The 14,006-nt window shown below is 25.4% G+C and overlaps 1 protein-coding gene across 4 annotated transcripts in view; it reads right to left on the reverse strand.

The window, feature by feature from the left end:
• LOC126896166 (uncharacterized) overlaps positions 1-14,006 on the reverse strand; it is a 41,415-nt gene that overhangs the window by 3,000 nt on the left and 24,409 nt on the right. For 2 of the 4 annotated variants that reach the window (XM_050668696.1, XM_050668699.1), the window contains exon 5: positions 9,317-9,721. The exons of the other annotated variants lie outside the window; for them this stretch is intronic. In XM_050668696.1, coding sequence (XP_050524653.1) covers positions 9,644-9,721 — 78 coding nt within the window. In that variant the 3' untranslated portion in view covers positions 9,317-9,643. Of the gene's footprint in view, positions 1-9,316; positions 9,722-14,006 lie in introns of those variants that run through there. 4 annotated transcript variants of the gene reach the window in all.

Consider the following 14,006-nt stretch of genomic DNA (forward strand, 5'->3'; position numbering starts at 1 on the left):
AAGTTATATTAAAAATTCAAATGCCATTTACTATTAAATTAAAAACTCAAACATTTTATTAAATTAAAAATATGTGTTACCATTTAAAAAAACAAAGTTGACCCCCTTCCAAGGCATAAGGGATGAACTTAAAAAGTATTACATAGTTAAAAATTCAAGAATAATGTGTAACTAAAAATAATAAAAAAAAAAAATGTTTAAATTATTATTATTCTGCAACTAATTGAGTGGGTTATGATAAAAAAATCACCCTGTATATATATATACATAAATAATAAGAAATTGTGTTGAACATCGTATGTGTTATGACAGATAAATTATTTGTTTGTTTACAAGTTATTTAAAATACAGATTATACATTTTACATTAATAATTGTAAGATGCGTAATGCAAAGCATTGACCATGTTACGACAAATATCAGTTTTTTAACTGGTATAATTCAAAATTTTCACATTTCAAATAATTCAAATAATTTCTCTTTTAAATAATTCACATTTTTGATACATTTTAGCCATATGGCTTGGTTTTTCTGGATAAAGAACCAAAATTAATTTTCTAATATATCATTTGATAGCATATGGGAATCTTTTGCAAATGGTTCCATTTTGGGGTTGGCTATAAATAAATTCAGAAAATAAAGATAGTCATCATTTTATTTTGGTTGAGATAATTTTTGTAAGCAATATTTAATCGATGCTTGAATAATTTTACAACTTTTGTCACTTGTTTTAAATATTAATCTTATTTCAGCAATCTATTTCTTTTGAAGTAAAAATTATGCGTTATTAATTCATTTTTATATAAAAGTAAAATGGTAATATCAATTTTATTAGTAATAAAAATAATTATATTAACATGAGATATTATAATGAGCACTTGAAGTATATAACTATTTACCACAACATTTGACATTATGAATTAGAACAATACACAAAAAAAACTTTTTTGAGTCACTTTATGTTTTTGTAAAAATAAAACGCAGAATCCCAAACACGAATTTTACGGATAAATAATACAATAAAATTGTATTAATTGTAACAAAATAAGCATTAATCTTCATAGATAATGGTTAACATTTATTTATCACCTTTGAACTGTACATAATACTAGATATAAGGTAGATATAGGTACATCGTGAACAGAGTCGTCAAAACATAGTTTATTTTTGTAATTCGTCAAGACATAATTTAGTTCTATTCAACCTTCTTTTTTTTGTGTGTTATTCTTCTTCCTTTATACTTGTAAGTCGTCAAGACATTACATTATTAAGTTGTCAAGAAACAATTTACTTTTGTGAGCCGACAAGACAAATATATTGATATAAGTATAAAGAATTTGTTAAAAAAAGTATTGTGACCTATTGGCCAATAAAGTGTTTAATGAATGTGAATTAATCAATTGTACATAGTTAGGTAAGAAATTATATTAAATACTATATTCAGGTCCTATTATTATTATTTATCTAATTAGTAATTAATTACTATTATACTATGAAATAGTTAAATCATACTTATTTAACTTACATGTTGAATTCCTTCTCTTTCTATCATTATAAAAAAAATACAGTCCACTACAAAGAATGGTGAATATCACCTATTATTCGTGACATTGAATTTACTAACACCTTGTATATTACTTTTTTCTGTGCGTGTTCATACAATANCTTGTATATTACTTTTTTCTGTGCGTGTTCATACAATAGGCGTAAAAGACCACTATAAATAAATAATTATATTTACAATGTACATGTGAATAAGATTTATACAGACTACAACTCATGCTATCCATAACTATGAAAGTCCATAAATTTTATTATTTATTAATTGGGTCATAAAATAGACCAAACAATTATTAGCTAAAATTTTAGCCATAATATAACTATTATCATAATAATGTTTTAAAGTGTCATATAGATATTAACTTTCCTTTAGTTGTTGTGTATTTCCTCCAAACATTCATTACCCACTACCATATTTTATGATATTTATTTTCTTATTGTATTAAATTTACAAGCTATATCAGTTAATATTTTATTAAGTATTTAAATATATACTTATGTTATTAGCAAAAAAATTACTATTACTGCATTCTGCATTTAATAAATAAATACTTTTATAAGTATATAATATATAAATTCATTTAATATTTAAAATATAATTTGTGTTAATTACTAAAAGTATATTTTTTCAAAAAGATACGCTGTATTTGACCTCGAATTTAATGTGAGAGGCCCATGAAATTTAAGTATAAATGTAATGTTATAAGATATAAATAATAAATGTTAAAAATATCAACTTATTCTTTTAAATATGATAACATAAAATACACACATAAATATACTTAAAAAATTTTAATAATAATATTTTATGATCAACTAGTGGTTGATTTAGTATAAGAATTGAATATTATAAATATATATATTAATACTGTTGTATTTAAATATAGAACAATCTTTTTGTTCTAAATTATAGTTATAATAGTTCAATAATAACGCAAAATGTAGTTAATAAAGATATAATCTATCAAAGTAAAATTATATAAAATATTGATACACTTAAAAACCGGATAAATAAATAATACACAAAATGAAAACTTAAATTCACAAAGTATCACGCGGAAAGAGATTACCTTCGGTACTCCCGAGGTCTTCTCTTTCTCCCCCTTTTAAATTCATTCCATTTCGTGTTATATACTAAAATATATTCTTTTTCTTTTTATAAAATTCATATAGTAATCATTTTCAAAAATTTTTATAAATATTACTTAAAGATCTAGTAAGAATAATTCGGGGAATTACATTTAATCTAAACATTACAAAAGTGTTCTACTTCTAGGTTTACAAATAATAGACTATATTATATTTTTGTAATAATAAATCAAGAAATTCATAATTAAACCAAACAATACAAAAATGTNGGAACTAGCAGTTTATGAAGCTTTTGGAATAATCCACCAATTTTTTAAAATTAAACACTATCTAAAGATTTGCATCGAAGCGTTTTTTTTTATAGTGATTTTAATCACTGTCAGATATCATTATACTTGATCCATCTATACCACGTCACCACTGTGCCGCGACCCCCTGTGCTGGGTTTTTTTTTATGTTCCTAAGTGAATTAGGGGATGTCATTCAAAACTTGGGGGCCTTAGCTCCCCTATTTCCGATTATAGCTACTTCTACGAATAATTGATTTGTTTAATAAATTTAATTAATTATAACGATTTTAATTAAAAATTATATTTTAGCTAAATATGTTTGACCGTTCGCTATCAGATGGTTCTAATCATCCGATGTAAACAAACGTTTTTTATTGTTCCCACACAAAACAAAATCTGAACGTATACGTTTGTGAACGGACGATTCAAAAATATANTGAACGTATACGTTTGTGAACGGACGATTCAAAAATAGACCCCCAGATCATCGATAGAAAGAGTATTTTGAGTCACCACATCATTTTTGTTTTTTAACTTTTCATTACATTTGTTTAGCTTTCATTCCAAACAACCACCAGTTACATCCATTAATAATGAATTAATTAAATACATATAAGCTCAAAATTAAATAATCGTTTTTACAGCCTACTCCGTGTTCCCAACAATACACAATAACGAATGCAGAAAAGTGTCGTGATATGCTTAATACTTTGCATTACGCATCTCACAATTATCAATAAAGAAAGTATAATCTGTATTTTAAATAACTTGTAAACAAACAAATAATTTATCTGTCATAACAAATACAATGTTCAACACAATTTCTTATTATATACATATATGTCAACTCATCTATTATTAACTATGCTATCAATATAATTATCATGTAATGTATACTTTAAAACAATAAAATATAATCATGAATAACACAAACGGCAATATCCCTGGATATGGGGGTACCTTTTTAGTACTATAAAAAGCACTGATATCCATTAAAAAAGCCAGAGAGCGAGAGAGCTATTGCTAGAGCCACAACTCCAGTAAGTAGTTATTTCCTACAAACTACTCTTGCTATTACATTTTGATCACGGCCCCGTGCTGCCGTTTGAGTTATTTTATTTTGTTTACTTTATTTATGTTTAAAACTTATTTTGATCTATAAAGACATTATTACCATAAACAAATAATATTGAATAAAAATTGGCATTTCTGGTAAATACTTCATTTATCTTCTTGGACATTACAAAATACGAAGGTAAGTCAATTTATATTATTCCATTTATATAAAGTTAATAATCTGAGTAAAGAACGATAAAGCAATAGATCTATAATCTCCTTTTAATATCAAGAGCTATTTTGCTAGTTTGTTCACACCTGCTACATATACACATTACAGGGTCTCGAGGGTCGGATTACCGCCCCGTGCCTAAAAAGAGTTTAAAAACCTAATGTGTATCTGATTATATTAATAGACACTTCGACTGGGTATTCGAGGGTCGGATTACCGCCCCGTTACCTCAGTGTCCTATTAAAGGTGTTTACAAATTTATTAGCTCATATTCCTCAAGAAAGAGGACATGCTTTTATTTCTTCATATCTACTTGTCTTTATTGTTCTAAACCCTCGAACCATACGACCCCGATAGAACCACAACATCAGGTTCTCACTATACCCATCATTCATCGCTCATTTTCATCATTTATATTTTATAAACTTTTTACTTTTTTTATTTATATTTTTGAATTATAACAAAAGACAATCGTGGCTAGTGTAACGCTTACTCATTAATAGCGATTACGATAGTACTCACTTTATTATATAATAGAACAATGAAAAAACGCTTTTCTGAAAAAATTAATTAGCGTGGTCGGATATTCAAAAATTTTTTTTTCAAAGAAAGTACTCGGGCACCAGACTCCTGGAAAATTTTTGGCGAAAGTCGGAAAATGTTTGCCGCTCGCCCACGAGCGTTTTAAAATTTCGACTGTTTTCGAGAAAAACGCCTGGGTTTTAGGACTTAAGGTTTGCAATTTTCATCAGACCCGCCCAATGACACAATAACTTTACATAATAAAACTTCAATACCAGTATTTTAAATTGTGATCAATTAAGTATAGAATTTTATGATAAAAATATCACCAAAAATGATGTGTCATTTATTGATTATTACATAATAGAAAAAAATTCGATTGTTTAATTTTAAATGTAATAATAGTCAAAATTACAGACAAAAATTCTAATATATGATCAAAGAGCATGTCATTTCATTTCATTTCATAAACACTGAACACAAAAAAGTTCCTAAAATGTTAATACAATACAATAATTCACAATAAAAAGATATCTTTAAAATTAAAGCACCACGCGACGAAAGTTTAATAAAGAATTTTATCTTTCGAAATTCAGATAAATTAGAGCTAAACAAACAAATAGATAAAAATATTATAACAAACACATCATATAATTTTGCAACATCAACATTAATTAAAGCCAATAATTTATATTCTAATTGCTTAGTTATTCCAGATGAAAATATAAATGAGAGAATTAAACTAAATCAGTCTTTAGTTAAAAGAAAAATAGATCTATTAAAGGCAATAGAAAATTTCCAGTATTTTATCTTAATTGTATTAATTTATAAACTTATACAAATATATGTGAACTTAACAGATTGATTTAAAATACTTTTTAATTATAATCATAACATTCATAACACTACGAAAATAGCACACAATTTAAATAATATACCTTTTCAATACACATTTATTAAAATAAATTCATCTTTATTAGAAAAATCTTCACTTTGTAATATTATCTTAACTTCTTTTATAAAAAATATTCTTAACATTTTACCTAACTTTAGAAGAAATATTTTACATATAAAAAATATATTTCATATTTCTTTAAATTAATATTATTGGTTTTTTAAAAATTACTCAGAATCTTTTGTTAAATTCACCATGAAAATTAATTGCATTAAGCATGTCATTATTATTTTTGACCCTGGAGATTAAAAATTTTAGACAATTGTTGATCAATCGGTCAAAATAGAAATAACTTTGTTACTAAATAAAAATAAAAAAAAAATGTTTATAACAATAAATTTCTAATTTATTAACTTTTAAGATAAATATATATTGCACATTATATTACATATCACTTCTACATAATTTTTAAATACTCATAAATATACAAATAATGCTAAAGCAAAATTATTATATTATATAAATAAGCTTATGAAATATTAATAATGCTGTTCTATATTTATTCACTCCATGTCTGGATGTAACAATTTAATGTTTTAAAATTTAATCATTGTATAATCATTAATTATAATTTTGTAATTAGCTTATAAAACTAACAATTTTGTATAAAAAATTGTAAAGCAAGTTTCAACTATTTCAAATCATTATAAAAAACATACGAGCATTTTGAATGAAGAAAAAACAATTCATACTAGTAATGGTGATAAAATAATTAGTTCAACGATGCCCCAGATGAATACTATAGAATTCACATTATCAGTATAACTAAAGAATTAAGAGCTCATACAATATATATACTGCAAACTATTAAAATAAATATATTTGTATTATTAAAATGTATTAAATTTGTATAATCATGACTTCATAAGACAGTTACTATAAACTACGAAGTCCTACAACAAAGATGAATCATAGATTTCCATTGAATAGCAGTTTTATAATCATACAGAACCAAATTGCAATACACATAAATTACAAAGACCAAAATTATAAAAGAATGAAAAACGACTGAACTTATTATTTTAGTGGCTATTACTACGTATGGAGAGAACACAACGGTCCTCGAATACAACTTCTGATTCATTAAAAATTTACTATTCTTATTATATATAAATTATTTGCCTTACTCGGCGTACAGATTTTTAATCTGTTTTTGTTATAAAAAAAAAATAAGAATTAATAACGTGTTGTAAAAATACGACACTACTAATAACGTTATAACTACTATCAAATCACACAACTCAAAACACTACAAATATTTTTTTACTTATACACATACTTTATCATAAAAACACTGAACTAATAAATATCATATTGAATATTAGATTATATCACTACTTATTATATGTATTTTGTATCATTTATTAATATACTATGTATTATTATTCACTGATATAAAATATTTACTCATATATGTCATTCTTATAACAATAATTAAAAATGGATATTTATCCAAATTACTCATTATTAATTATTAACTATATCTTTTATATATTCATTATCATTATTATTATCATTATTATCATTATTATTATTATGATTATTATTATTATCAGCATTATCATTATTATACTTACTATTATATAATATCATAATCACATTATTATTATCAAAGAATCACTATTATATTATACTATATTCACACATTATTATTATCATTTTACTCATGATTTAAATTTTTACTTATTCAATATTTACTATTTTTTATATTTAAGCATTTTTTTTCCTTCGATCATAACGATTACATACTATGCTCTCTTACATATCATTTCAAACAGAAATACATTTATAATTTTCAAACATGTTCCTTATATCAATTTTTATCATATAACATTAACTTTCATCTCACCTTTCTAATCCGCTATTGTATTTCAGTTGTGAGGACACAACATTTAAAAAAATCAAGGCGAATGTCGTAATATAATCGTCACTATTATTTATACGGGACAACACTAAAATACCCTGTTCATGTACTCAACAATGCTATCTTTTTAGTGTTTATTAGTATATTCTTTTTTCATTTCAAATAGTCACCACTTCTATCAATAGAAATGGTCCATTTTAACTTGTTTCATTATACATTATATTCTTACAAAGACATGATCCTTTTCGAACAAAACTTAGATAAACATTTAAGAGAAATAGTCAAAAAACTCACACTGTTTGGTTACATTGTAGTGTATGCGGTTCGGTTATAAATCAATTAATAATTACTTTTAAAATCCTCACTCACCAAAAGAAAATCTATATATTATTTTTGTCATCTTTGTTATTTTACTATTAATAGTTAAATGCATTGTATTAATTTTCGTCTTACTTGTAAAAAAACATGTTATTGTTACATATGTAAATGTCAAAATAATTCATGTTCTATTCATCTGTATTGATCTCTGTGTTTTATGCTTATTTATCAATAAACAATTATACTAAAAATTCGACAGTGACGATTTTTGATGGAAAAAAAAATATTATAAAAAGCCAGAGCAAATCCTTGCACCTGGCTGTTCATTTCGTGGTCCGCATTAAGTTGTGCGAACGTCGTGATCGTCATTGTCGAAATTTTATGTGTTAATTTGTGAACTAAAAATCTAAACTTGTGTATTTATTTATCATTTACACCGATATCATCACTAAGGATAATTATAAGAACCAGAGAATTTAACAGGTAAGATTTTTTTACATTGTTATTTTATGACCCTCGAATTACACCCCGAAACAAAAGTAACTCTCACTTTCATTTTTTTAATTCCAACAAAAATAATCATTCTGACCCTTTTTCCTTTAATATTTTTTTTATATTTTTTATTAATAATTTTGAGTTACGACAATTAGAATTTAATAATTTTTGTGTATACCAGGGGTGTATTTAAGGGAGATATGGGCCCCCCTTGAACCAGCGCTATCAATATTTTTTTAGGCAACTTCTAATAAATAAGGACTTAATGTCCTTTTTTCCTTCATTACTTCAATTTTTAGCAAAAAAAATTCTATAACAAGTTTAACAAAGTAAAAAATATTAAATGCCCTCCTAAAATAATTTTTGAATAGGCCTAAAGGGAATATCTCATTAACAAACGTCAACTTTATACCCAATACATTTTACTATATTCGCTTTTTGAATTTTCCCGATTTTAATAATATATTATTGTTACACCTATTTTGTTGTAATATTTTTTCTGCAAAACTCTTATCGTGCCAGGTGTAGCTGGGTACCCCTACCGGAATCAGTGGTCTACTTATGATAACAGCCCGAAGAGGCTGGTAGGACTCTGGGGCAGAACCTCAGCTAGAAATAATAATATAAATATTGCGTATATGTGATTGTGGCGGAGGCCGTGTATATTAATAAGTAATTAAACGAGAGTTTTATACGGCGGCGGCAACAAACACATTAGTCAGTCATTTCTTGCTGGACTTGGACGGTCAGGGAGGTACGTGAATCCTCTATCTTACCCTACTAGTTCCATTATCACAATTTTTATTTTTATTTAAATTGTTATGCATTAACTAGTTAAAAGTAAGATAGCAAATTATATATTTATAGAAATTTTAGCAATATTTTTCATTCAGGTTAACTTAAATGAATTTTGATTATAAAATAAATTTATACACATTCATAATGTATATATTTATTTCTATTCTATCGCAATAAATTATTTAATTAAAATCGTATTTATTATAATGCAAAAGTATTAATTATTTTAACAAAAAGTAAGTGGATTTTTTTAAAACTTATAAAATTGAGTTAAGGGTGTTCAGACAGATAAAAGAATACACTGAAGTTTATAAGGAATAATTAATGACAGTAACTTTGCTAAAGAAGGATTAGTGAATAAGTGAATAGCAAAAAGGATCTTTAGGTTTTATATAATGTGTCACAAACAGCACGAACGGAGATTGGACGACTTGAATGTTTCATACTTTTTGTAGACACATTCAGTCATATAAGGCTATCTAATCTCTCATTTATTATTTGTTGACATATACTCTCTTGTGCCTTAGTCCAATAAATTGTAACCTCCAATTTTGCTAACCTAGAAGCTAAATTTTTAAGGTCTTCTATTTTTNGAAAAAGTAGATGGACATAAATAACACTTAAATCGTATACCATCATGACTCTTTTGATGACGTACCAGTCCATGTTTGAATGCAAACACTTTTTCACACTTGTCACAAGAAAACATTTTTAAGACGTTTAACTGTCACAACACTATTAATTTTACTCGAGTAATAATCCGTCTTTTATGCGACAATATTCATTAAATGTAACAAAATCAATTATAAACTCGGCGAATCACAAAACATATATCCCCGTAAACTAACCCATTCCTTCACCACATAAACATTTATAACTTATAATTACTTATTAATTACAATTTATTAAGTAATTTCTAAAAAGTGTTCATGTAGATTACGTGTGATATTCACGGTCATAAGAGAGCCCTTCACTCTTAACCTTTCATGGGAAGGGGGACCTTATGCCGTTCATCATATCCCCCCGGCTGTTTACACCGCCCGTCCACCTAGGACAGGGTAAACCCACATCATGTGAGTGGGTGAGGGGACTATGCCTTTCACCATATCCCCCTCCCGGTTGTTTACACCGCCCGTCCACCTAGGACAGGATAAACCCACATCATGTGGTGGGTGGNGTCATAAGAGTGAAATTAAATAGCATTTGATGGCATATAGGAATCTATTGCAAATGGTTCCATTTGGTTGGCTATAAATGAATTTAGTAAATTAGGATACCATTCGCCATCCCGACAACAGATAAATTATCATTCTTGGAATCATGAAAACTTTTTGAAATANACACCGCCCGTCCACCTAGGACAGGGTAAACCCACAAAATGTGGGTTAGGGGGGTCCCAGCTCATATAATACCCCTCTACTTATAAAGTCTAAAAGTCTTAAAAATTATATATAATATTTATTTTACCTTGAAAGCTGATATCTTGTTTGTCAATACTTTCCTTAGTTATTAATTNTTGTTTGTCAATACTTTCATTATTTATTAACTTAGTAGCTTTATCTTGCGTGATTTTGAAACTAGTTTCATCTATAGCTTTTATTAATTCGTTTGTAGTCATCTTTTTATCTTTGTTGAGATATTTTTCATAAATAGTTTTTAATCGATCCTCAATTATTTGTACAACTTTTTTCACTTGTTTCGAAAATTGATCCAAATTCATATATTTGTATTTATCTGAAGTAAAAATTATGTGTTATCAATTCATTTTTATTTAAAAGTAAAGTTGAAATATCAATAATTTTATAAGTAATAATCACCGACTGACATTTAAATATCACTTAATATAATTAATTTATTATAATATGATATATAATAATTTATAATGAGAATAGTTTTTATATTACTTTAAAATCTAATAATACTTTCTAAGACGTTTAAATTATTATATATAATATTATAATAAATTAATTACATTAAGTGATATTTAAATGTCAGTCGGTGATTATTACTTAAAAAATTATTGATATTTCCACTTTACTTTTAAATAAAAATGAATTGATAACACATTACATTCTGTATTTACAAAGTATTAGTTTGAATTTGAAGTAAATTTATCGAAACATTACGACTATATACGACAATAAAGAGATAACTTAAGTAATCTCATTTTTATTACCGCAGACACAATCACGTTTTGAAAAAGATAAAATTAAAAAACGGGATGCAATAGGGAAACTACCATTTTTTTCCATAGGCCCAAATATAAAGTTTTAGCTTCCATGAAATCCTAGAAATTTAAATAACTCTCTAAAAAATATCAAACATTACATTTATGGTTATATAAAAATAGTTTTATTAAGATGGGATATTATAATGAGCACTTGAAATATATAACTATTTACCACAGCATTTGACATTGTATCTGTTACATAAAATTGGGTTACTTTATAACATAAAATTATTCTTTGAAATAATTACACTTGTTAATGTCCCATCTATTTTATAATTTTTTCGAATTCTACGAGGTCCTTTGAAAACAAATAGTCCTCAATTTTAATAGTTGTTCTACCAAAGTAATTTTTTGTTTTAACTATTCTAAAAATAGTCTTTATAAATATGTAACTAGTTCAATAATATTTAAACATAGTTACTTGAGATCAAAATCTGTCTGATTTGTATTCATTAATTAATTGGTTGGTAACTTACGATATTTTAAACAAAACTAAAACACGATATTTTTGTATATTATGTATTTATTACATGAATTGCATATTTTATATTCGAATAAAAACTTAAGGTTCTGTTTTCTCCAATATCAACCATTTTTTGGAAAAACATTAGTTTTCCTTTTAAGTCGAATCCAAAAATGCTAAAGAGACGCTTTAATTTTTAGCACTGAAGAGTGAAAAACGTTAATACATGAAATTTATTTGAATGATCAAAATTTCAAAATTATTTAAAAAAAATAATGGTAGAAGATCTTAAGTTATCTTAAAAAATCTTTTGACGTATCATTGAAAGAAATCAGTTCTGTGAGAGCTGAGAAAAATTGGCAACAGAAACACGAAAAAAACCAAATCATAGTAAAATTAATACCATTTCAGTTCACATCGAAACTAAAAATAATTATAGAAGAACTTAAATTATGAAATGAAAATAATTTTATGATACGACCGTGGTAATATAAGTACATGAAGCACACTGACCATGATATAATTATTGCTATTTGTTTATTTTTTAATTATTTAAAAGTTTAATTAATTAATTATTTAATTTAAACTAAGAAACTATGTAATTAACGCATGACTACATATGGAACTAAAGACTTATTATATTAAGGGTTACAAAGTGATTGAAAAAAAATTTATGGTGATATAAACATTTGTTATATTAATAGATCCTACCACGGTTGTTGATAAAATTTAGTTATTTGAATATTTTATAAATTATATTTCTGTATTTGTCATTTCATATTTTTATGTGTAGATAAATTGGCTACTTTTAATATTTGTTTTCAACTTGTTTCAATTATAGTATTATATTTAAAATTAAAAAAAACTATTTTGCAATTTGGTGTGTGTTGCTCGGAAACGCCCTCATCTTTGAGGAACTATAGTCCCTCCTTCTAGTTTTTTCTACTTTAAACTCTATCTTAACTCAAAATAATGTATTGCCTTGAACGATACAAATTAAAACATATGCAAATGTATTAAATTTATCAGAATTTATTAAAAATAAAATTTAAATTTATTATCATAATTAAAGTTTTACTTACTATTTTGAACTTCGTCAAAGAATAATGTTATAATTTCACGATCATCCAAATTATGTACCAATCTAAAAACACTTATTAGGCTATTAAATGTACCGAAGTCCATAAATTCTGTAAATTTTGTATTCTTGTAAAACAAACGTGACAAACCAAATTTTGTTTTCTCATTAAATAACAATTTCTAAAATAAATAATTAAAGGTCATATAATGGAATTATATGAATTAAGAGTTAATAATATGAATTAAAATTTTTAGATAAAACAGTTCTTAACACTGATTAAAATCAATTTAATAAAAAACGCATCGATGCCAAATTTGTAGATAGAGTTTAATATTTATATAGAATTGTTGGATTATTCTAAAAAAAATCAACTCTTATTTCCTTAAGCAAATCCCGATGAAAACTTTATGATTTATTGGTAAATTACATAAATAAATAATTAGTATAATTTAATATTGTCATTTTTATAAGACAAATATAAAAATATAAGAAAAGAAAATATTTATAATTTAAACATAAATCTTATATACAATATTTTTTTTGTAAATGAGGGAAAATTAATGGGGCACTTATCTCCCATAAATCTATTAAGCCATAGACATTACCCTCAAAAATTGAAAAAAATTCCCACATTCCCGTAAATAGAGGAAATCATTAAAAAAATTACAATTTTAAAAATCGATTATTTTCAATATTTTTTTTCTTAAAACTGTCATATCTTTTTTTAAAAATGAACTTTAATTTTAAAAAAAAAATATGACCTCAGGATTTGTCTTTGTAGTGAAACTGACTTTAAGGTTAAAAAAAAAATTGCCATTTTTATGTAAAATTTGAAAATTGAAACTATTTTTTTTTTACTTTTTGTACAAAAACTTATTTGAAAGTGTTAATAAGAAATAAGTGAACTTAGATTGACGTATTGAGAAAGAGGTGAAAAAGGGACGAATTCCCCTATATTAGGTTTTATGTGAAGCTGTAAAGTTATTAATTTGATTTTTTTTGGATCTGCTTACACTTTTTCTCAGCTCTCACCTAACCGAGTCCTTCCAACGAT

This window comes from Daktulosphaira vitifoliae, unplaced genomic scaffold, assembly GCF_025091365.1.
Source record: "Daktulosphaira vitifoliae isolate Bord-2020 unplaced genomic scaffold, ASM2509136v1 Scaffold_1, whole genome shotgun sequence".
NCBI lineage: Eukaryota > Metazoa > Arthropoda > Insecta > Hemiptera > Phylloxeridae > Daktulosphaira > Daktulosphaira vitifoliae.